The sequence below is a fragment of the Enoplosus armatus genome (genome assembly GCF_043641665.1).
Source record: "Enoplosus armatus isolate fEnoArm2 chromosome 2 unlocalized genomic scaffold, fEnoArm2.hap1 SUPER_2_unloc_1, whole genome shotgun sequence".
Classification (NCBI taxonomy): Eukaryota; Metazoa; Chordata; class Actinopteri; order Centrarchiformes; family Enoplosidae; genus Enoplosus; species Enoplosus armatus.
The window spans coordinates 57501-81223 of NW_027261181.1; the positions used below are offsets into that span (position 1 = coordinate 57501).

Here is a 23723-nt window from a genome sequence, read left to right on the forward strand (position 1 = left end):
GTTTGGGGGTTTGGGAATAACAACACCTTATTGTGTGTCTCTGTGTGTGTCTGTGTGTGTGTGTGTGTGTGTGTGCGTGTGTGTGTGTGTGTGTGTGTTGTACCTAATGTACAGGAGAACCAGCTGAGCGGAGCGATCCACGTAGAATTCATCTGTCAACCGTTTGAAGAAGTCCGTGAGCGTGGGAGCAAACTGCTGGCAGCTCTCACATGCAGCAGATGCAAAGAAGAGCAACAGGATGCGGTTCTGCAGGCGCATGACAATCTCACGTTCTGTGTCCAGCTCATCCTGGTCCTTGTTGTTCTTCACCAGGACCCGGTCAATGAACAGGTCCACCATGATGAAGTGTCGCAGGAAGGAGGACTGGGGCTTAGGAAGGTACAGGGAGGAATGAAAAAAACTGTTTATATACATTGGTTTAACATCAAAAATGCACAACATAGTGTATAGTGAAAGGAAATAAACAAAAACAGGTACTTTTCACATACATATCAATGCCCAACATGAAGAAAGCACAGCCTAACAACCATAAGACTCATGAGAATCTTTGAAAAAGGTTTATCTTGCGTACTGTATGGTTTATAAACTCTAAAGTCTATAAATTAGACTGTATGTACTCCACTCAGTCAGACATACAAACCTCCCATTAATCATATGAGCCCATCTTGCTTGCCGTTAAACCGGATAATCCTCACAGTTGCTTACCTCTTACAAATATTATCTCCCCTTGAGGCCACAAATCCAAAAAGAAAACAGCCTTCCAAGTATTGTGTTTTTTCTTTCCTTTTCAACTCTTCCTGGCTCGTACTTGAATCAGTTCCCAGCCTGTCAGTTCATATCATGTTCACTCATTGACTGCGTCTCCTTCACCTTGATGGCAGTAACTGCTCACTCCCTCTTCCTTTGTGTCTCTGTGCTCCACCTCCCCTCCTCCGTCTGGGAGGGAGGGATTGAAAGACAAGGTGACAGAGGGACAAGGGACATGAAGTGCTCACAGTGATTGTGTGTGTGTGAAGGCAGTGACTGAGCGAGAGAGCATAGAGATTACAGAATGAGAGACGTGCTTCAAAAACAAAAAGACCTCAATGAAGTGGGCCACAGTGAGACCTTTATTATTCAGTAACTAACGGAGGAGCAGAACCGCAGGGAATATGTGGTTAGTGATAGTCTGATTCACTCCACTGGGAAAAGCACAATATAGCCATGAAGCCACAGCAGTGACATACAGACACAGTTTGTGTTACCAGAATGGAGAATTTTATTGTGTTTGTAGATCAACACAACTTATGTTTAACTACAAAATAATGCTTAAAAGACATAACATGTACACTGTGCTTGACAAAATATTCATTTCAATTTTAAAACACCAGCAGGCGCCAGCGCCAAAGGTTTTGTTTTAAGCTGCATTTTTTTTTTGGCCACTTGGGGGCATAAAAACTCCACAAAAGGCTGAAAAACACAAAGCCATAACATATCGTCACCTTGTGTTAGGTAGCGTTTGGTTAAACATTTGGTTTTTTACACATCAAGCAGACACAGAGCAACATTATCATTCATTTAAAGTTGTGTTTCTGGATGAAAGTCCAATATTCACTCTCCTTTTAGCTCTGCTTTGGTCTCCACCAACTCCTGAGGAAAAATATGTAGGTCTTTAGCTGCAAGATGTTTGACTTTCTTCACCAGTTATTCGCTAAACTTGTATGTTTGACATTTGTTGCAATACAATAAGCTAAAAGAGCTGCACAGTGTTTGTCACCAAGAGTAACCCCTTTCTCGCTATTTGATCCACTGTTAATGCACAAATATTGATTAGTGGAATTGGGATTTGGGGGCTAAATGCTTCTATAGAAATGATTTGAGACATTTACTCTACACGTAAATGTTTCTGTGTTTGAAAATAACTTTAGTCAACTTCAGTCTTTCGTTGACAAAGTAATAAGACTCAACTCTGGATCATAATTTGGAAAAAAGAAGAAGAAGAAGAAGAAGAAGAAGAAGAATACAGGCTCCATTAAAATATTCAATATGTAGCAGTGGTAACAGTAATAATAGCATATCACAGAGAAACTCAATCCTATCTCTTTGTTTGATCTGTGCAGGGAAGCACAGTTATGTTACGCTTCTACATGCCAATATACTTTACCTCTGGCAATACAACAAAGGAGCTCTTTTCAGTGTGTATTTTTTTTTATTCTGCTGTACATGCCATTACAGGCAGAGAAAATATGTGTGTCTTAAAGAGCCTGTAAAATGCTGCAGTATCAGTAACAAGGATTTAAGTATTTATGAGGCTGGACTTGTAGAGGTGCTGCAAGACAATCAACACAAAAGGCTTTGCCAATTATATATATATATATTTATGTATTTGTTTTTTTTGTCTTGATTGTTTCTCTTCATCTTCTCCTCCATGTTCCTTTATCTCCCTCCTTCCTCTTTGTATCCCACGTTCCATCTTTCTCTGTTTCCTCTTCATTTCCATCCTTGCCCTCCCCCCATAACTTCCACCATCTCTTTTTTCTCTTATCGTCCTCTGTCTTGTACTTGAGTCTCCTCACGGGGTCAGAGGCGCTGCGCAGATTTAGGTTGTCGAACTCCTCATTGAGCATGAAACTCCTCTCAACGAGCTCAGCTGATTCCTGCCAGTCTCGGAAACAGTCCGAACCGAAGCGACGGATGTCCTGCACAGCATTTTGAGAGAGGACGGATCCGTCGGGACGAAGGACCACCACTGTTGGTACGTCCCTCACCTTGAACATGGCCTGCAGTTCTCTGAAACACACACACACTCACAGGTTAAACATACAAATACATTTACAAAAACACAGACTCTCTTTTTCTCTCCATCCACCTACTTCCTGTACGGGTCCTCAAAGGCCAGAAACAGAACCTTTTTGTGCAGCTCTTTGAGGAATCTTCCCTGCTGCTGCTCTGATTGGTCCAAGCTGGAGAGAGGAGATGGAAATGGAAATCATATGAATGATAAAACAAAAGTGAATGTGAGTTCATGCAATCACATGTGTGCATCAAAGAGATAAAGAGAAGCATAGATAGAGACCTGATGTAGATGAGCGCGAGCAGTTTGGGATATTCGATGTACGCTGGATCTTTCAGTCTCTTAAAAAAGTCAGTCAGAACAGGCGCGAACTCCTGGCACTTGTAACACTCAGCCGATGCGAAGAACAGCATCAGGATGCGGTTTTCGAGGATCCCGACAATCTCGCGCTCCGTGTTGAGTTCATCCTGATCCCAGTTGTTCTCTACCAGAACTCGGTTCAGGAACAGGTCCACCATGATGAAAGAAAGGAATGGGGAAAGATAAAAGCCGTCTGTGGAGAAAGGATTGTGAAATACAGATTTGTAAACATATGTGCAACAATATACATCTTCATCATGGCTAGAGCAGTTCATTGCCTGCATCCATGCCATTTGCATCCAAACTTCACATGGTGATTTCCTATTTCTTTCCCAGAATGACTTTCAGTATTCCAAAGAGAATGAGTGTGAAGTTGTTGCATGCAGCTGTGATCTATATATGTATTTGGGCAGAGAAGTAGCAAAAGCACTGTAGCAGAAGGAAAATGGATTATTTACAAATTGTGAAAATTCACATTGTGGCTACATTACATTGTGGTCTATCAGTTCCTTAACACGTTGATTCAAGTCTTAGGTGTTTCTTTCTGGAATTAAATATTCATGACTAAATAAGCAAGAACACATATTTAGTTATTAATTATTATTGCTTCATCAACACTGTGTGGGTGTGGTTGGAAGAGATGCAACAACAATAACTTTGGCATAACAAGGAGACCAGACAAATCTGTGAGCTCATGTTTTATTTGCTCTGGCAGATGCGTTCAGACAGATTTCCATCCGGCCTGATTCAGGTCGGGCCAATTGGATGTTGGAACTAGCTACCTAGCCTAGCAGCCTACCACTACATCACACATTCTGTTGCTGTGATTGGTTGTAGCGTCCAGAGGCCTTTTGGTCTGCACTCATTGATAACGCCCCTTGGAAATCAAAAATGAACCGAGAGGTTCCAGACTAACTTGCATTTGCGAATTGGTCTGGTGACGCCAGATTCTCATGTAGGAGTCCATCACTCCAAGTAAAGATCTGATTGGCCACTGCTTTGGCGTTTGTACCAGTATGTTCTGGCCCAACATACTGTGACACTTACTGTATATATAGCTTGTATTTCTTCCATATTTATCATAAACTTAAGCACTTTTTATGCTCAGGACTCCCGAACCCAAACTACCGATACTGAGTGGATTACCCTGATTGGTTGAGCTCTCTGTAGCAATAAGAGAAGCACTCACCACCTCGATATTTTAAAAAGCTAACAACATTTTGGGTGGATGTTCCCTTTAAGTGGTGTTGCTCATTGACTAGCTGATGTGCATGTTTGTGTTGCAGACGTCCAGCCTGTGAGCGACAATAGTAGACAAATGTAATCCTAATGTAAATACAACCGCCACGATCAGCTGGTCAGGATGAATCAGCCATTTATGGGGAGGTGTTTTCCAAGAGAGCAGACTTATGGCTCAAAACAAAAAAACACATAAGAAATAAATTTCAGACATAGAAATAAAGTTCAGGCCTAACAGCTCAGAAATGTGCTTTATCTGTCTCGGCCAGCCTGTATTTCACTGTCGCAGCAGTCGCTGCAGGCTGTGAATTGACAGCGATAACCTCACAAATTAGATTTGGCTCTCTGGCTCTGAGCTGTGCCAGATCCATTTGAGACCACAACTCTGGACTGAAACTTCCAAGGCTGATGTAGAAGAAATATGTTTGAAATTGAGCAGCATTGCACCTTACTTGAAAAAAAAAGCGGATTTACTGGAAGACTCAGAAAGGTCAGAGCTTAAATCCTACATTTGGAAAATGTATTTCAAAATCATCCGGCTCACTTTTTGAAGCTGATCGATCACACCTGATATATACTACTACCCTGCCTTGTTTTGTTAGTAGCACATTTAATAGACCATCAATCTTTGTACAAACTGTGGCAGCTGCATATACCACAAGTAATTTACCTCACCTTGAAACTCCTGGACTCCTACAAGGAAAAAAAATATATCCAATTTCTCCTCTTTTTCAAGCCATTGTATTCTTTCTCTGATTTGCTTTCTTTCTGTCTTTAAATCCTGTGAAGTTTGTTATTTTAGTGACACCTTTCACTGCCTCTTCACCCTTCTCTCTGTAATTTCTTTACCCTGCACTCTGTGGTCTACTGAGGGAGATTACAGATAGCTGGAGGTGTGGCAGTGCTGTAATTCAGAGGCAGAGGTTGCTCCTGTGTGTGTGTGTGTGTGTGTGTGTGTGTGTGCACTGTGGGCACTAAAACTCCAGCTCAACAGTAGCAATCTTATTACTTAAAGAGAAGAAGGGAGGGAGGAAAGGAAGGATGAAGAAACAGGACTAATTGGATTGCAAAGAGAGGACTGACATGTAGGTTAAATGGTGGAAAGAAAGACAGACAGGAAACAGAACAAAAGGCAGACATGTTTTAATGTTAGCATCAAGTGAAGCCTCCTAACCTGCTTCAACCTTTCCTTCACAGCCAAACGGTGCTAGCTGTAATCTTATTAATTACTGGTGTCACTCATTTACCTCTCAGAGCATTATAATGATTCTTTTGCATCCTGTTATCAAGATGATTTGACAGCCAGGATGCGGAGCATCGAGGAAATGAACTGAGAAAGTCAATAGTTCGAGTCCAGCCTAGTTGTAGTAAACCCCAGCAGGTCCTACTGTAGAAAAGTGGCTATTGATCTTCAGAGGCACTTTCAGAAAATACCTGGCTTAATCTCAGAGAGGGGTGAGGTAAATATAGAGGTGGGGGGAGAGAGAGATCTAATAGGATTAGTCTGAGTCACACAGACGTGTGCCACTGCACGTGGACACACACACACACACACACACACACACACACACACACACAAACACACAGGGCCTCCTGTAGCATAATAAACACGAACATACTGTGGACATGTGAGCAAACACACACAACCGCACACAACACGGTCAGTCAGTCCACCACTTCTGACAAGACTGAAATGTTTGAACAACTACTATTAAATGGATGGCCATTAAATTCAATTTCAATTTCTGGATCAAATGTTATAACTTTGGTGATCTGTTAACTTTTCATCCAGCAGTGTAATTAGGTCGAAATTTCAATTTGTCCAAAATACAATGACATTCCCATCATCTTCAGCTGTACTTTAGTGCTAACTAGTAAATGTTAACATACTAACATGCTAAGCTAATGGTGGGCTTGGTAAATATGACCAGCTAAACATTGGCAGTGAGTGGCAGTAGGTGTGGCTTTAGACAGACATGCAGAAAAAAGTGGTATTAATATATATATATATATAAAAACTATTGTACACACAGTCCATCCTGTACAGAGAATGAACACACACAGACATGTTTTTAATAAAATAATCTTAAATATAATTTCTTTAACCAATTCTAATTCAATAACAAACTCTATTGTATTGTATTGGATGCAAATGTCGTGAAATGGTCAGTGTAGCAGGGTCATGCTTCACAGGTTAACAGTAAGGGCCCGTCTGTGTGACCACAGTTAGGAGGAGGAGGAGTAATGGCGGTCTGCTGCAACCCAAACTGACCATTATGTACTGGCAGGGCAGGCAAACACCAGCAGGCACTAATTAAAATAAATGTCTCAACTGGGTTGTGGGATGTTCATGTTTGTGCTGAAGTAACACTGCTGTGTGCCAAAAAAGTGCAGAGTGTATTTTGATGTTTCAGCCACTGTAGCTCTGGCTAGAAATGATCCCATAACTTTTGCAATGTCAGTACTAAGCAAAATTCAGCAGAGAGCAACGCAACCAAACAAGCCTTTCTTTATAAAAGTTTTTATTCATTCTTTGGTTAAAAAAAGACAAAGAGACAAAACATAAAAAGTTACTAAAAATCTATATTCATTTGTTTTTCTGATCTTCAACAAACAAAATGCAACAAAATCTGCAAGTTTGGGTTAAAACTGCAATATGTAGTGAGGGGGAACGCACTAAAACACAAAGCCAATACACTGTTGCAGTCAAACTGTAAAAAGGTTTGACAGTAAATAAAAGAAAACACTGATACATTCATGAGTGAAAAAATACACAAGGTTATTAATTAACAACCTTAATGGGGGGGGGGGCAGTATGTATAATTGAGGTTTGGGATAAGTCTAAATTTATCCAATTTAGTGGGCTAAATGTTCTTTAAAACTATTGGGATATAGGGATGTGCGTTGGATAATAAATAAAACAAAAGCTGCTAGCTGACTCTTCAAGAGTTAACTCTACATCTAACCTCCTCTCATTAGAGAAAGATCAAATAGTGGAAAGAGAAATGTACAAGCAAAAGCATTTGTCCCTCACCAGCCCTGTGTCCATCTACTCTGCTTTTCTTCCCTCTTCTCCTGCATTCTGTTATATTCCCTCCATCTTATCCATTTCCCCCCACTATCACAGCTTTGTTCTATCCTCCCGCATCCTTATCTCTGGATGTTCTCCCTGTGGCTCCTCCTCGTGTCCTCTCCTCTACATCACAGCTCGTCCCGTGCGCTCCAGTTCTCCAGCTCAGACTGCAGTACGTCAGAGTTCTGGGCCTCAAAGCTCAGCTCCCCCTGCTCCTGGGTTTTCCTCGACTTGGCCCTGTCCCAGTCGGTTTTGACGGTCTCGTTGTCCCAGACCACCGATGTTTCCGTGTCGCTGATGTAGCCCGCGTCTCCTGTGTAATGGGTTGGATACACCAGAAGCGGCTCGGCAGAAAACGCACGCAGGTCCCGACTCTCAAAGTGGTCCATGTACTCTGAACTGATGAGTGAGAGGAGCGGAGACGTGATTAGATTAACAAGAGCGCTACAGGACAGAATCAAAAAGAAGAGACAGAAAGAAGACGATAGGTTGTACTCACACTGGATGTTTGTTGTACATGGCAGGGAGGAACTCGTCGACAGGTAGCATCTTCCTCAGAGGTTCGGCCATGAGGAGCTTCTGGGCTCCTTGTAATGACAACATGTAGCCTAGTGTCCAGTAGGAGTAGTCTGCCTCCACCAGATTGTGGACATTCGGTACAGACGTCTCTGGGTGGTCCACTTGCATTCGCTTCCGCCCGATGTAACTGTATGAGTATTTAAGATAGGCGAGACTGTAAATATCACAAGCACTAAACATGGAGCCCACTTACACCAGCATTTATAACAGACCGAAATCAATTCATTTCAACAGAACCGATGCGGTCAGTGGATACACTCATGAATGCAAAGTGAATTTGTGCGGTGCTTTCACGTAGACTTCAACCTTGGTGAACCTGGAGAGTGCAAATTGCAGGAAGCTACCATATTAGCTGTGTTGTACCATCTAATTTTATATAAGCCTGTTCCACAAATGAGATGCAGCATGGCTTTCTTCACTTCCATAAATTAACCTCCTGTCCAGTTAGTGACCAACAGCAAAAATCACCAACAATAAAAATGTAATTCCCCATATATGATGGAGTCACCCTTTCCTCCAGTCATTCAGTAACAAATCATTTTGTTTTGACCAGAAATTCAGTTGCAAAGTGAGAGGAGGAGCTGGTTCTGGAAGTATTTTCTCAGTGTAAATTCCCATTTGGGAGAGTTTTGTTTTTATGATATCCTCAGTATGATTCAACATAGAAACACTGGATAATGTTACAATACTATAACTTTAAGGTTACAGCCATCAGTTTGAATGATTTCAACTTTGACTCAGAGACATCATGTGTTTTCAGTCAGTTTTCTATGGTGGATGGCTCTCAGTAGTACAAGATCCACGAGTCTCTGTCACTGTTGCTATGGAAAGATGCCAATCAAAGAGGAAAATCAGAGTTGTAGCAAATTCAAAACACTTCACTGCAGCTGGGAACATTTAAACATATTAAAACATATATAATATCATCTTTAGCCTCAGTGGTGCAGAATTTTAAGCTCAGAGATTGGATGTTTTTTATCGAAACGCTCCTCTGGAGTTGTAGTTCTTTCCTCACATTTTTATGTACCTTTGACCTTTTATGAACAAAAACAAAACAAAACATATTTTCTACCGCAGTTGCTCATTTCTGTACAAATGATTCAGCTGGGAGACTTTCGTGCCCATACAAGCTTTGGAAGTGCTGTCAGTCACGTGACATTGTCTATGCAGAAAATGAACTTCCTGTTATAACTCCTCCCAGCGTGATATTCTATGACTGTGATCGATCTCTGAATGTGAAAATGCTGCAGCAGCTCAGCAGTGTGATGCTAAGATGCATTATATGTTTTCAGCATCTGATCAGTGGTGTCTGAGATACCATGTGTGACAGCTGGACGGATTTCACTGTAGGGGGACAATAATCCCCTCTGTTTCCTACATCATGTTTTCCTTCTGTTTGTTGAAGCATCACTCACATGAGATCCCAGTCCAGCTTGTGTGTCGTCACCTCCTGCAGCAGCGTCTGCAGGCGTCGTTTGAAGAACACCTCGAAGCGGAGGTCGTCCTCGATGACCAGGGAGGTCTGCAGACCACGATCTACTATCTACACACAAATACACGCACAGAAACACATACACATCAATTTAGCGCACTGCAGTGCTGCTGAGATGATAGTCAGCTGGCATAAGCATTAATGTGATGGAAAAGTTTCTTAAATCCTTCACTGGTATCTGGAGTCCTTTGTTCAAATTTATTACACTTTTTAAAAAGCAATAGTGCAGTTAAACTGTAAAAGTACCACATTTTTAAAACTGCTCTTATACACAGTATCTATCTGTCTCACTATCTATAAGTGCATTTTATTTTGTGATATGATGCTGAACTAAACTGTGGGCATGAAAACATATAACCATCGACAGGTTGCAGCAAGGTGCTCAAAAACTTTATTTCACAAAAGGCAGTACATTTATTGAAACATAAATCAAATAAGCTCACCGAGCTGCCTTTCCTCACACAAACTGAGTCACTGTGTTCTTCAGTAATAAACATTATCTACCATGTACAGGCAGACCCAGAGGCCTGGCCGAGCGTCTCACCTCCTTCCAGACGTTGTAATGAGAGAGGAAACAACCCAATTCACCCTTGGTGAGAGGTCGACCATGATAAGGGTCTTTGTATCCCGGCAGCATCTTAATCCCCATAGACTCTATATCAGTCTTGTTCAGAGCTCTGAGGGAAAGAGAAGTTATAAACAAAGAGATTAGTGATGGAAACAAGAAATGAGGTAGATGGATGTGATGTGATGTGTGAAAATGAGAAGCAAAGGCTTGAATAAAAATGTACGACACAAATATAACATAAGCCATGCAGGTGTTAAGACAGTCTTTTAAAATCAGGTAATAGTAGAAACATAACAAATCAGTAAAACATGACACAACCTAATGACATAAAGATTAGAGTTACATTTTCCTCACAGACGAGTTAAGATCATGTGGTTCAGGGAATCTTTCAATGACAGCATGCAGCCACTACTCTTCCCCTGGTTGTTTGTGTCAGCCCAGCCTCTCTACATCAATCTGCACCGCATGTCGCAGCGGCACGAGTCAGGAAGAACACAGGCAGTGGGGGGAGGAAGAAGATGAGAAACGTACTTGCCATCCACAGCAGCAACAACCTTACAGCTGAGCTCCTGCTCGTACAGAGTTCTTAGCATTCGCTCGCGACGGTCAGATCTCCGCACCAGATTGATCATAAACACCTGGATGCACACAAATGCAAAACCTCACACACGTGCTCGTTATTGTGCGTGTTTTTATGTGTGTACGCGGGTTGAGTGTGTGTACCTCGTCAAAGCCCATCTTGTCAAGCTGCTTGGGAGGAAGAGCCAGGAAGCTGGAGGGCTCCAATGGAGGATTTTTCACTTTAAAAAAAACAAAAATGGGAATATGTTGGAACAGGGGTTCCCAAAATGTGGTCCAGGGATGCTCAGAGGTCCTCAGGAGATTTCCAGGGAGCTCCCAAAAATAATAGTTTAATTTTAGCTTTGATTTTACACGCTAGACTTTAGCAAGAGGAGTATATGTATAAAGATGACCATTTCATTATTATTAGTATTCATTATGTTGGTTTCACAGCCCATCCTATTGGTGTTACCTCACCTATAATGTATACAGTCATGCTGTACAAAGAGGGCAGTATATATACAGTAGAATATAATGTTGTGGCAAAGTGAAGTGAATAAAGGTGGAGTAACTACAACTCAATTGAAACCAACAAACTTCCATTGTACAAAGACATGGTGGTGTAATCACAGCCTTGTGTCTGTTTAAGTGCATCACAAGCAAACTCACAACCCTTTGCTAAAACTGAACACAAAGAAATCCTTCTGGTCTCTCCGAAAGCACTTTGACCTCTTGACTCACCCATGACCTCAAGCTGAGTATGCAAGAAGCTCTCCACCTCATCCTCCAAGGTAGCGTGGGAACGCATTGGAACTGGGAAATACCCGTAAGTTTCTTTGTTGCACACGTACATCTGCACATCTGAGAAGATAAAATGAGAGGAACAAACATGCTTATAAATACGTACAAAAGATGCCTAGAATGACATTTAGCAAGCCCTCCAGGTAACAAGTCTACGTCTGTCGCATTTGTCTCACCTGCCATGCGGGCTGAGTAGGCAAAGACGATGACATCATCCAGGGCCCAGCTGTACTCCGGGTGTGGTGGATAAAAAGCCAGCTGACGGGAGGCCTCTTTCTGTAGGTCCACAAGGTAGGTGGAGTGGACCATCGGCACAGCGAAACAGCCGCGACGCTCCTGCTTCCGGATAGGCATGTAGGCTGGTGTGCGTTTATAGTAACCCTGTAGGGATTGCACACAAACACTGTACGCTTCCACACAATTTTCTTGTGTCCAACTTGATTCCTCATGAAATAAAAAATTCAAAATGTCACTTGATTGAGAAAATTGGCTGCCGAAAGTCTACGAGTCAAAAACAAAAATACTCTTTACAAAAAGACAAATCTGCAACTTTTTAGTTTACTACTGTAATGTAAAAAAAAAAAAAAAACATTTGTTATTGTAGAAATAAAAACAATTAAGTGACTGAGACTGTGTAATACTGGTTTCTAAGAAAGGACACCGACAGACATTACTTATTGCCTTTTGGCTACAGGCCCATTAACTGCCTTTGAGGAAAATGTGCAGGAATCAGAGAAGCAGGCTCTTGGTTGGAGCTGGTTTATTTTGTGCTGGAGGACAGACAATGCCCCTATGACTACTTTGATTTAAAAAGAAGTAAAAGCTGTATCCAAGATATATAAATATGTAATGCCTGACACATCAGATGTGCACGCTTTATTAGTCAAAATAACGTTGGCATAACTGCAAAGACCACAGAGTGTCTGCATTTTACAAAAATATTTCACTTCCACACTGTCTAATATTTAAATGTAATGAGCTATGAGACATACATCAATGAAAAGACACTGTTGTCCATAGTTTTGAGTAAGTATTATCAGCAACACAAACAGCAGTGGTGTGTTATAATGTCAGCAGTAACCAGAGCTAAATATTATGTTATATCAGATCATATTTCTGTGTTATGAAAGTGGCAGGAGATGCACTTTATTATTCAGCAGGACTGCATGAAAAGTGGCATTTCACATTCACTAGACTTTATCTAGATTGCATTATTTGCTCAAGAGGTTTTTATAGAGATATTATGAAGAGGCTACACTTGATAAATCATTTTTACAGTCTGTTGGTTCAGTTTGTGTGTTAGAGTGAAACAGGATGCTGGTGGAAACTTTATTATGTGTTTTCATGTAACAATGTTTTTTCTAGAGCTGTACTAACACGCAGTTCATTATTTCAAGCCCATGCTCAATAGTTGTCTTAGAGGGACTAACAAAGTATCTGACTGGATGTGGTAACTTTAGTGAGTGACCTCAACTATTTCAAATGTTTAATCTGATTTCTAATGTCACTATATTTCAAAATATCCTTAAAGGAACTGAAGGAACTGTGAGGTGTACCTAAAGTTGTTCTACAGTGGTTAACAGTATAGAAACTAAACATCTGCAGTACCTGTGAAGTCATGCCGCACCAGAAGTTGGAGTACGCAGCTCTGGACTCCAGCATTGGCGCTACAATAGTCTTGTTCTCCCTCATCAGTTTCCACAACGCATCCGGATTGGTGAGCAGGTTGTCACAGTCAGCCACCTGCAGACGGAAGAGAAGGGCACAACATCGACAACAATCACACAAAAAAACGTCACCTGCTGCCACTGAATGATTGATTGAGCCACAGCAACATGGTTCGGTCACAGAGCAGCGCCAGCTGCCTCCATTTTATCGCACAGCCCATCATTTAAACATGCCGTACCAACAGACTGCACTTGTATTTGCAGCAGGCTGCTCTGTACTCTTTTCTCCTTCACATCTTTAGCATTTGCATTATTTTGAGATGATCTCTGGGAGAGTGTGACAGTTGTCAGCTTTTAACAAATACAAAAACACTTTCCTTCTCAGCATTTGATTTTAAGACTAAATAGAAATTAAAACATTAAATAAACCTGCATTATTAAGTAGTCACTGAAAATGTCTATTAGTGCAAAACGTGGCTTTATTTATTAGTCATTGATTTTGTCACTTTAAGGCCTTTTCCTTTCTATGTAAAAAAGTTGCGCTATGCTTTCTCATCCACATTTTTAGTTTTTACCCTGTTACCCTGAGCAGCTAAAAGCTGGTGTCGACGATGGATGTGGGGGTATTTAAGGAGTTGAGTGCCATGAATCAGCTTACTTACTTCCCCTCAAGCATCTGACCCAGAGTCAGAGACATCACTGAGAGCGCATAATAAGAAGAGGCTCATGAAGCTGCTGAGTGGATGATAACATACCAGGAGGTAGTCGGCCCAGATCTCGCGGGCGGTCTCCAGCGCTGCCTGGCGGAGCTTCATTACATGTTCATAACGGAGATTATTCCAGTGCTTAGGTCCCACCTCGTCTTCAAAGGCACTGAGACATGCACGGACAGACCCATTAAGTAATGTACTTATTACACACACATGCTAAACTCACACACACACACACACTCAGTACCTGGGTTCATCGTCAGGTCTCCACTCCACATAGTGATAGTAATTCTGCACCTTGATGAGCCAGTCTCTGAGGATGGCTGTAGTGTTGTCGATGTTGTGATCTGTCGCCACCCTGTGGAATGATGACAGACAGCAGAGACGGACAGACAGAAAGAGAGAGAGACAGAAAGTGAGTGAGTGAGGAGTGCACCTTTATCAGCGGTATCACCAACGTTGGAAGATATTCGTCTCAGTGATCCACAGGCTTAGAGGAAGATACATGGATAAAATAGGTCCTGATGCAGACCTTATTAAGATGTCAAGGCCCAACACAACAACATCTTAATAAAGCAGACTTTTGAGCACCACAGAAATCCCTGTGCATATTAATATTTGCCAGGAGTTATTATTCTGTCACTCTGCATTCTCACAGCAGGAGCTGCATTGTTTTCTGGTCCACTCCATTCACTTATTGCAGTCACACATTAATAATGCTTCCACTTATAGTAAGAAGTGATGTGTAGTTAAATGCTCATGCTACCTTACACGTTAAGAATGAATCAGCTTCATGCATAAAGAGATTTTAAATTAGGGAAAAAAAACACAGGTATCAGTTTGGTACTCGGTGCTGGAATAGGTCTGATCCAAAGATATGTATCCTGATATCATACATTTTGGTTCATACATTAAATAATAAATAGTTAGCAGAATGATATTTACAAACTCAAATACTGTGTTATGTCACAATAATGCTAAAACGATTAGTCATCTAATTCGTCAGTGGATTGACTTAAAGAATAAATAAACATTTTAAAGAATAAAAAATTTAAAGAATAAAGCGACAACAGTCTCAATAAGGAATTAACAGTTTAAGTCATTTATCAAGCAAATATGCAAAACATTTGAATCTTACAGCTTCTCAAATGTGAGAACTGGCTGCTTTTAAAATGTATAAACTCAGTAGCTTTAAATATTGGACCACTGGTCGGACAAAACAAGCAATTTGTAGATGCTCCCTTGGGCCGCGGAAAACTGTAGACTAAACAATTAACCGCTTTAATCCGAGAGATTATTTGAGAGATTAATTAATAATGAAAATAACCCGGTTTCAAAACAATAAACTGATATCAACACATGAAGATATACTATGGGGATCACTGTTGGTGCCTTAGAAAACACCAAGAAAGAATTTGCAACATGAACATGATGAGCATGTAGAATGATTCACTGTTTATTTATTTGAGCTAAAACACTCAAATGTCTCTTGACTGTCTCTTAAATCTGCAATTCATTGTTTTTTTTTTTGGCTGTTTGGGGCTTGAAATCACAACACTGACAAATGACTGTGGGACAGTGTTAATATGTTTTTTACAGTGTTTACACATTGTAATTTTTACATATATGAAAATGCTGATTACTGCAGCTTTAAAAAGGAACCTGGAAAAACACATCATTTCAGATATTCTCTATATAATCAAATCCTACACAACGTTGATTTCTATATCTAAAATGTATGTAATATTTATTTATTAAGCATCTCTGCTCTGGCTTTCACTCTCTGAGGGCTGTGTTGTCATTAGCGCACTATTAGTTGCACATCACTAATGTCAAGCGTGGACAAAGAAGAACAAAGCCAGACAGTCGGGCCTGAGAAGGGGAGGAGCGGCATTCGTCTGCCGTCTGTGTTATCATAACAAATCTCAGTGAGTGTCAGTGAGGGGCAGAGACGCAGACAAAGCGAGGGAGAGGGAAAGAATGTGTAAATATGAGAGAAATGGATTTGCTCCCGGCCCTGTCGTGCAGTGAGTGACAGTCGGCGTGCTGCAGGTTTTAGTTTCCCGTCTGTCTGTGGTGTTTTAACACAGCAGTGCTGCCCCAGCACCTACATGTGACCGACTCACAGATCCATCTTCTTCTTTTCCTCCTCCTCCTCTCTCTCAGCATCTGTCTACTTTTCCCTCTCTGACTGCTGAGAGGTTCTGAACGAGCAGAGATAGAGAATAAAAAAGGGTTTATGGAGAGTAAATATTTGGGATTGCTTGCATGCCAGCGATAGAGCCATGCCTAAAGGATAAGAGAGAGCTGAGAAAGAGGCAGACTGATGAAAGCAGATTATTTATGGATTGATATTATCCATCCTGCATGTCCCTGCAAAGCACACACACACACACACATACACACCATTAAGCAGTACATATGCATGCGTGTCTATGGTGCCGCTTGCCAAGTACTCCATCTTAAACCTGTCAGGCTGCAGGTATCGACAGGTGGTCGGCTACCAGCTCAGTTTATGTCTTTCACGCTGCATTTCAAAACTTTTCATATCTGTTCTTCTACTGAGGGAAGAGATATGTTGTAGATCAAAGCAACCATGCAGAAAACTGAGCTCCGGCTGCCACATGGGCATAGTTAGACTCTGGCTCGGATACAAGGAGAACGGCTCGACATCCAGGCTGGTTTGTTTAAAGAGACACACGGACACTTGAATCTAGCTCCCACTGAAAAAGTTTAACTCAACATCCACTCTCATGCAGGCACGGCACCCTCTTGGGTCAAACAATCAACTCAAAGGAGTGAATGATGTTTCATTTTAATCCAAAGTCACATTAAACACAACTCTGCTTGAGGCTATTGGCTTTCCTGAGCCACTGGGTTTCCAAGAATTATAATCTAACCTGTCAGGTCTGAATGCTGATGAAAAGACTGGCATAATCTTCCAAAACAGATCCACTGGCCCCAGATCAAAATGAGAGGAGGAAGTGAGCAGAGCTGGAGACTGGGGGCTGGGTGACAGAACAACAGGCTGAGGTAAAGGAAGACAAGTCCTGCAGAGACGTTTAATAGACAGCTTCGAGGACACAGTTTGTTGTAGTGGATTGTTCAACATTTTGACAGCTCAGGTGTCAATTTTAAAACTTTTTTTTCATACAACAATACTGGTTTTGTTTCCAGTCGAGTCTGCAAGACGAATGTGTGGAAGGGGAAAAGGGTGGGGGAAGAAAACGAGAGGGAGGGGTAGAGGGCGGACAGAGGAGGGGGGGGGGGGGGGGTATAGGGTCGATGAGAGAGAAGATCTGTGACTGAATGGAACTTTTCATGGGCACGAGTCTCCTGGCGCAGCCCGCCCTCCGTGCTCCGCTGCCGGGGCCACGTCCATGCAGCAGCCCGGCGCATGTACTTTAGAGCCACGCTGCTTTAACTGTCACTAATTTCACCGCCTGTTTCATTTGTTGACAGTGGAAATAACGCCGTCGTGCGTTTCCTTATATCTTCTTATTAACACAGCGGCCACATCTGGCCAAAACTCACCGGAGTTTTCCCCTATGAACGGGCTTGACGTGTCTCCGGTGCCCCCCCTGATGAGCTCACACTGACGGCGAATCACACTTTATGGTACTTTATTGCCAATTTAATGTCCCTAAAATACTTCTAAAAGTTTTGACACAATATAGTCTGACATCCTGTGTTGTTCTTTTAACTATTATGGTTTCCAGCGATGACACTCACCACAGCGCAATGCGGTCCTTCGGGTAGTTGAGGCGCTCGATGGTGCCGAGGAACAGCGGCAGAGAGTGCGCCGAGTTGCGGCAGGCCAGCTCGATGACGACCCGGGGAGCGAGGAGCGGAGACTCTGGGCTCCAGCGCTCCTCGGGGAAATATCCCCGGCTCGGGCCCGGCAGGAGAACGAACAGCAGGGCAGGCAGCAGCGAGGTGACCCGGGGCATGGCAGGGGAGAGAAAACCAGCTGGTGACGCGGAGGATGAAGAGGCTGAGGGTCCCGCTGTTGTGTTGTGCCGACAGTGGATACATGGCGGAGGAGCTGGCTGCGTTAAAGGGCAGGTCTGGACTGGTTTAAGGGGAACTCGCTGTTCTCACAAGACCGTCGTAGGTCCTCCTTTCTGTGCCTCATTTACATGGTGAAAATGAATCATGTCATATTCTGTCAGGTTTGGGTTTAGGATTAATCACATTTCATACAAATAATTATTGTATCCGACGAGGCTAAGCAGACTTTCAGGCCCCCTTCTGCAATATGTTGCCCTCCCCTTTAAGAACAGATCCAGCTGTAGGAAGCCGATAGGAAGCGATATGGGCGTGTCCATGTGTTCAATATACTGCAGGCCTGTCTTCCTCAGACACTGGTGAAAGTCTACTCCACAGCTCTGGTTACTTACTTACTACTTGTGATCCCTTGTGACAAGAAGTGCGAGCAGTCCAACCAAATCACTGTTTCATATGCAGGATCTTAGAGACAATAAGAGGTCAAATATACATAAAGCAAATAAACAAAATGTTGCGTGTCAAATGTTTTTTTTCCCATCCCTTTAATCATCTTGTGAGATTTTCCCCCAGGTTGGGAACCACTGCTTTGCTGCATCCTGGAAGTTAAATGGACGACTCACTCATGTGAAATACATACACTTAAAAGCTTTTCAAACGTGACTTCTTACAACCAACTTTATCTAAGTAAAAAGTAACAGTACAAAGTCAAAAATTAAGTTTTAAATTAATGGTACAATTTAGAGTTCAAATGCCTGTCGATTAGGCTAAACCAATTTCGCTATATATATATATATATATATATATATATATATATGTATACTAGAGCTGGAGCTGCGGGGGTTGCTGCACTGACAGGGAGAGGCATGAACTGCTGTGGCAGGGAGTACCTCATCACTGCAGGGAAAAAAACATACACAGCTGTTAGCGGATTTATATAACCTTGACACCACCAAACAAATGGTACAATAGTTGAAATACTAATGAGACTTCACACGCTGCACCTGACTGGATATAAGAGGTCAGGTTGTCTCGGATGGAGTGGATGGAGTGGAAGATGGCGTCAGGGTGGATGAAGAGGGCTTGTTCTGAGTTCACCGTGGCATCGTATCGAGACTGATCCTAAAATCAAGGGCGGTTGGCCTTCAAGTGAAGAACAAAATAAGGCAGATAAAAACATAAAGATGTAAAGACGCATACCTGCTCACCCACAGCATGTGTAAATACCGGCAGTGTGATCTGCAGGATCACCTCCAGAATCAATTGAGATCGAAGAGCCAACGGTTCTGAATCCAGGTGCTGCGTATGTTTGCATTGTATGTGTGTGAGACTGACAGAGACGTGCGTATTTGGTTTGCAGTTCAAGAGAAGTGTGTTTTTTCCCAAGCCTGCCCTGTTACACACCTTGACCACTCTCTCTTTGACCCGACACAGCACCGCCGTGAGCTGGGGGGAGTCAAAAGACAGACATGGATATCGAAAGACCAACCTCCAGCACGTCAAAGCACACACATCAACCACCTGGGAGGGAAAGAAGAGCGGAGGGACGTGAGAGACAGCATGGTACATTTTAAAAAATGCTAGCCTCTACCTTAATTTAGTGCATACACAAACATGTTTGTTAAATTACTTTGAGGAGAGCGTTCTGAGCTTTGAGAACCAAAGGTCTCCAGGTTCCACTGTGGACCCCCCATGTCTCCTGGAGCCACGTACGCCCCTCTGAGCTCAACTCCAGCCTGTCTAGGCACTGCCACATCCTGGCATCATCTGGTCCGAGGCCACTCAGAGGTGTCAGCACCTAAGATAGAGACATCTTATGTTCAGTGCTGTGTGTTGTGAATGAGCTGCCAGTTTGATCAGAGTGTCGATTTTGTGTAAATATGCTGAACAGATGATATATTCCACACTGGTATAGTAGAAGATGGTTAATTCGGTATCCACATGTATTTTCCTACATTAGTCACAATAATAATTATTAGTATTTTAAAAGAAACATGACATGAGCCTCGATTAAAATATTTCATGCCTCAGGCTTTGTACACATTCCATCACATAATTATACAGTTGCATAGCTGCCAGTCAAGTCACGAAGTGGTCTAAAGAAACTATAAAAACACCTCTCCTGTCGCCTGAGGGACATTTTAATCAAAGATCCCCCTTCTGCTGTTACTTTGTGCAAGACGTGAAGAAAAACCTCAGCTACCATCTATAAGTCTAACAGTCATTCACACACTTTTGCCAATGCTCCTTTTCACATTATTTATTTGAAGGATTAAAGAGGCTTGAAGAGCTGGAAGTATCAGGTACTTATAGCAAAGAAGAAAGAAGAAAGAAAATAGCAAAAATTAGATGTAAAATGTGGACATCAAAATTAGCATCTTGAAAGCCATAAAGGAAAGCGGGTCAAAACAATCACAAGGACGGTTTTGACTTGCGTCCCTGCACCTCTTTTTTGATATCTTTCAATGATGTGTTTTTTGATCCCAGGTCTACAATGCCATCACGTCTCCAGGAAGTACTGCCAGGCAGAAGCAAATCAGTCGCAGGTGGGTGTGGCCACTTCCTGCAGAGTACGGTTGAGCTTCGGGAGGATCGCGTGTAGGGGAAAATGTAACATCGGCTCACACATGTCCTCTAAGGCGAGAAGAAATGGACCAAGATGAACAACACAGTCTCATTTGACATCTTCGCACTTCACAGACACAAACACACACACACCTGAGAGCGTGTGAGCGATGCCTTAAGCCTAAATATATTTTAAATGTATTATTTGTCCTTTTCACTAACTCCTATCCAGGCTTTCCTCCTCCTGCTGTGTTGTACAGTAATCCTGGGAAATACTTGCTCCTTGAGGTAAGACATCACTTCCTCCATCACCATGCTTACCAGCACCTGAAGGGCAACGAGAGACAGAAGAAGAAGAAAGATGGGAGATATAAGACTGGCAACAAAGCTCAGATAACAGGAAAAGAAGGCAGCAAATGACAACACGACTGCACACAACACAAACAGGTGAAAATACCAAACCTTTTGTCTGCATGGTTTAAAATGTACAGAGACATTTAGAGAGATTTAGAGGGTGATATTGTCTGATGATTGCTCACCTCTTCCCCTCTGCCCATTGCATGAACCCCTGTTTGACAGTTTCCTCTGAGCTTCTTCAAAGAAGACACAGCATCTAAGAAGGCCCTGGATTCTGGTGACTCTTCACACTAGAGTGCTAACAGACAACAATGACAATGGGAGTGGACGGGGTAAAACCAACTTTAAAAGAGGCTTTGAAGCGTGTGGATATTTTGTCTGGCTCATGATTGGGAACAGTGATAAGCGAACTATACCAGAGCTCTGATGTTGCGTTGCAGCTCGTAGTGTGTTGGCCCACAGGGTCTGCTCCTGGTGTGATCCAGCGGCCAGACACAGTGGGGCACTGTAAGGCCGCTGTATGAAGACAGGAAATGCTGTGTCGCAATCCCAACACGCCAGTTTACCACCTGATCTACCCGAGGCGTGCATGCACACAAAAGCACAGACATTAACACATTAAAGTGTGTTTGTCTGAATAAAATAGAACCATAGCAACAATGTCCACATTCGGACTGCCTATAGACAATAGATAGCAGCTGCAGACTAAAAGCATACCTTTGATGTGTCGCCACATCCGTCCTCCACTAACTCACGATGCTCTTGTGTGGAGGTGCAGATATGACAGCCAGAAAGCACCAACTCTGTCTTACACCCCCAACCACCTTCAAATACCTGGAGCATTCAAAGTCACATCCAACCACACACACACACAGATGCTTGATCAGGCTACAGGAGAAGAACCAGATGTAGGTCGGGGTCCAGATGGCTCTTGGATTTGTACCTGAATCATGACTCTCGACTGCCAAATTGTGGGTGACCTGTAGGTGGTGATGTGTCCAGATCCCATCCAGGTATTGAGGCAAAGTACCCTCCAACACAGTCCCAACATGCACAACAACATCCTGGAGCACAGGGTCCAAGTTTGTTAAGAAAGCTTGTTTGTCATGTTTTAGCTTGCCGTCTCTGAAATATTTGAGATTCTCTCACAGGATGCTGAATCAGGGGGCGGGGTCCGCCGGGCTCCACGTGTTTGTTCCTCATGTGGGTCAGTAGAATTGAGCTGAGGTGATATCGATAGAGAGGAGCCAACGTCTCCGTGATGTCAATGTGCTCTGTTCGTCCACAGAGGGAAAGACTGGATTTCAGCAATTTAGCACCGTACGCAACGTAAAATCCTGTGAGAAGTGAGCGGAGAAATTATCCACACAGTGCACAAGGTCATTGAATGACTTGATGAGTGATGAATCTGACGTGAATCATACGCTGTGTCCTTCACAGTCACCAGATCTCCACCAAACTTAACGTGATAGACTGCCCTCCCCACCTCTATCATCAAAACACAGACTGTGGGAATGTGTTGTTTTTGTCCTTTAATTTGTACCAAAATGTGTGTGTGTGTGTGTGTGTGTGTGTGTGTGTGTGTGTGATCCCTTTATCCCTGCAGTTGTATATCCTCACCCTTTTGATCACTCTCTCTCCACCTCTTCCTTTATGCGCACGTCATTTCACTATGTTAGACTCAATAAAACTGATTTATGTTGACAGTCAACACTTGAGACAAACGCGGCAAAACAACAACTAACCCCCTGATGCCCTCATGTTGTAGTTTATTTGCAGCAATGTTAAAGGTCCATATTGTTCTCATTTCAGCTCTATATTTTTATTCTGGGACTCCACTGGAGTAGCTTTGCATGATATGGGACCTTTAAACAATTGAGTCAGGAAGAGGAATGGTATTCCAGAGAGAGCGAGGGTTTTTCCCAGAATTTCATCTATATGACGATCACAGTCACATGACATGAACTGACACTGACTTAAGAAAAATGGAGAGAATTATTGTACATCACCCTCTCATCACTTTAGACTCCGTATCCATTTTCTGGGCCTGATGTGACTAATGTTAAGTGGCGCAACCCAGAATCAGCTGTTTTTGAGTAATTGAGTAAACTGATGACAGAGCTGCACAGTCGAGAGGGAAAACTGTGTGCTGCAACTAGTGAATCATTTTTTAAGAGCAACGACGTGAAGCCTTTAACTTGACCAAACGTCACCACATAAGAGGAGAGGGAGGCAACACTCAGGACTCAGGAGTATTGGAGTGGAGAAGGAGAGGAGACAGCAGGCACAGAGGGAGATGGAGCAGAGAGCTCCACAAAAAAACATGATAGGAAATACATGCAAACACACATGCAGAGACAGCTGCTGTAGCGTGATGTGTTACATCTTGTCTCAGTGAGTGTGTGAGAGCCTGCTGCTCAGGTGTTTGGTCACATCAGCCAAACTATCAGACAATACATGCACACAATCATGCATGTAACAGTTGAGCGCTTTGAAGCCATGTTCACGGGTATCAGTGTACATGTGGGTCATGTCTTTGATTAATGGTGCGTGGACAAGTATCGTCGTAGATGTGAAACGTATGCAGGAATATTTGTAGACATTATTAATGACATGGCATCACGGTAACATCACTGTACACATCGAAGGTTGAGACGGTAACACTGTTAATAGTAACAAGACCATGTGAGTCAGTCCACAAAGCTACATGTTAACCCTGTACCACCTGACCGGTTGCAAGTTAGATTATGTCTTTCGTTTCACTTTAGAGCATGTGATTCAGTGAAATATGATTCGCCTGTCAAAGCTGATCTGCTCTACATGTCCTCTGGCTCAAAATGTTTAAGGCCGATGAAACTGGATCCATTCTACGTAACTCAGGCCTGGTGAACAGTACATGAAGTACTACTGTTTGCCTCCAAATTGACCAGCTTGCAGGCATTCTCACTCTTGCTGTTTCATTAAACCCTGAAT

The 23723-nt window shown here is 42.6% G+C and overlaps 3 protein-coding genes across 3 annotated transcripts in view; all 3 read right to left on the reverse strand.

The window, feature by feature from the left end:
* LOC139307096 (nucleoredoxin-like protein 1) overlaps positions 1–339 on the reverse strand; it is a 1216-nt gene extending 877 nt beyond the window's left edge. The window contains exon 1 of the mRNA XM_070930978.1: positions 104–339. Within this exon, the coding sequence (XP_070787079.1) occupies positions 104–339 (236 nt within the window). The remainder of the gene's footprint in view (positions 1–103) is intronic.
* Positions 340–2393: 2054 nt separating this feature from the next.
* On the reverse strand, positions 2394–3375 carry LOC139307097 (nucleoredoxin-like protein 1). Its single transcript, XM_070930979.1, has 3 exons — positions 3056–3375; positions 2853–2942; positions 2394–2769 (listed from the first exon to the last, which is right to left on the reverse strand). Exons 1-3 carry the CDS (start codon positions 3289–3291, stop codon positions 2394–2396), a joined length of 702 nt encoding a protein of 233 aa, XP_070787080.1. The 5' UTR covers positions 3292–3375.
* A 3576-nt stretch (positions 3376–6951) lies between these two features.
* Positions 6952–17773, reverse strand: LOC139307083 (procollagen galactosyltransferase 1-like). The gene is made up of 12 exons (XM_070930967.1): positions 17556–17773; positions 14071–14181; positions 13869–13986; positions 13055–13189; positions 11623–11827; positions 11387–11506; positions 10808–10884; positions 10616–10722; positions 10061–10193; positions 9440–9567; positions 7945–8151; positions 6952–7844 (listed from the first exon to the last, which is right to left on the reverse strand). The coding sequence occupies exons 1-12, from the start codon at positions 17771–17773 to the stop codon at positions 7574–7576; spliced, it is 1830 nt and encodes a 609-aa protein (XP_070787068.1). The 3' UTR covers positions 6952–7573.
* Positions 17774–23723: the final 5950 nt, after the last annotated feature.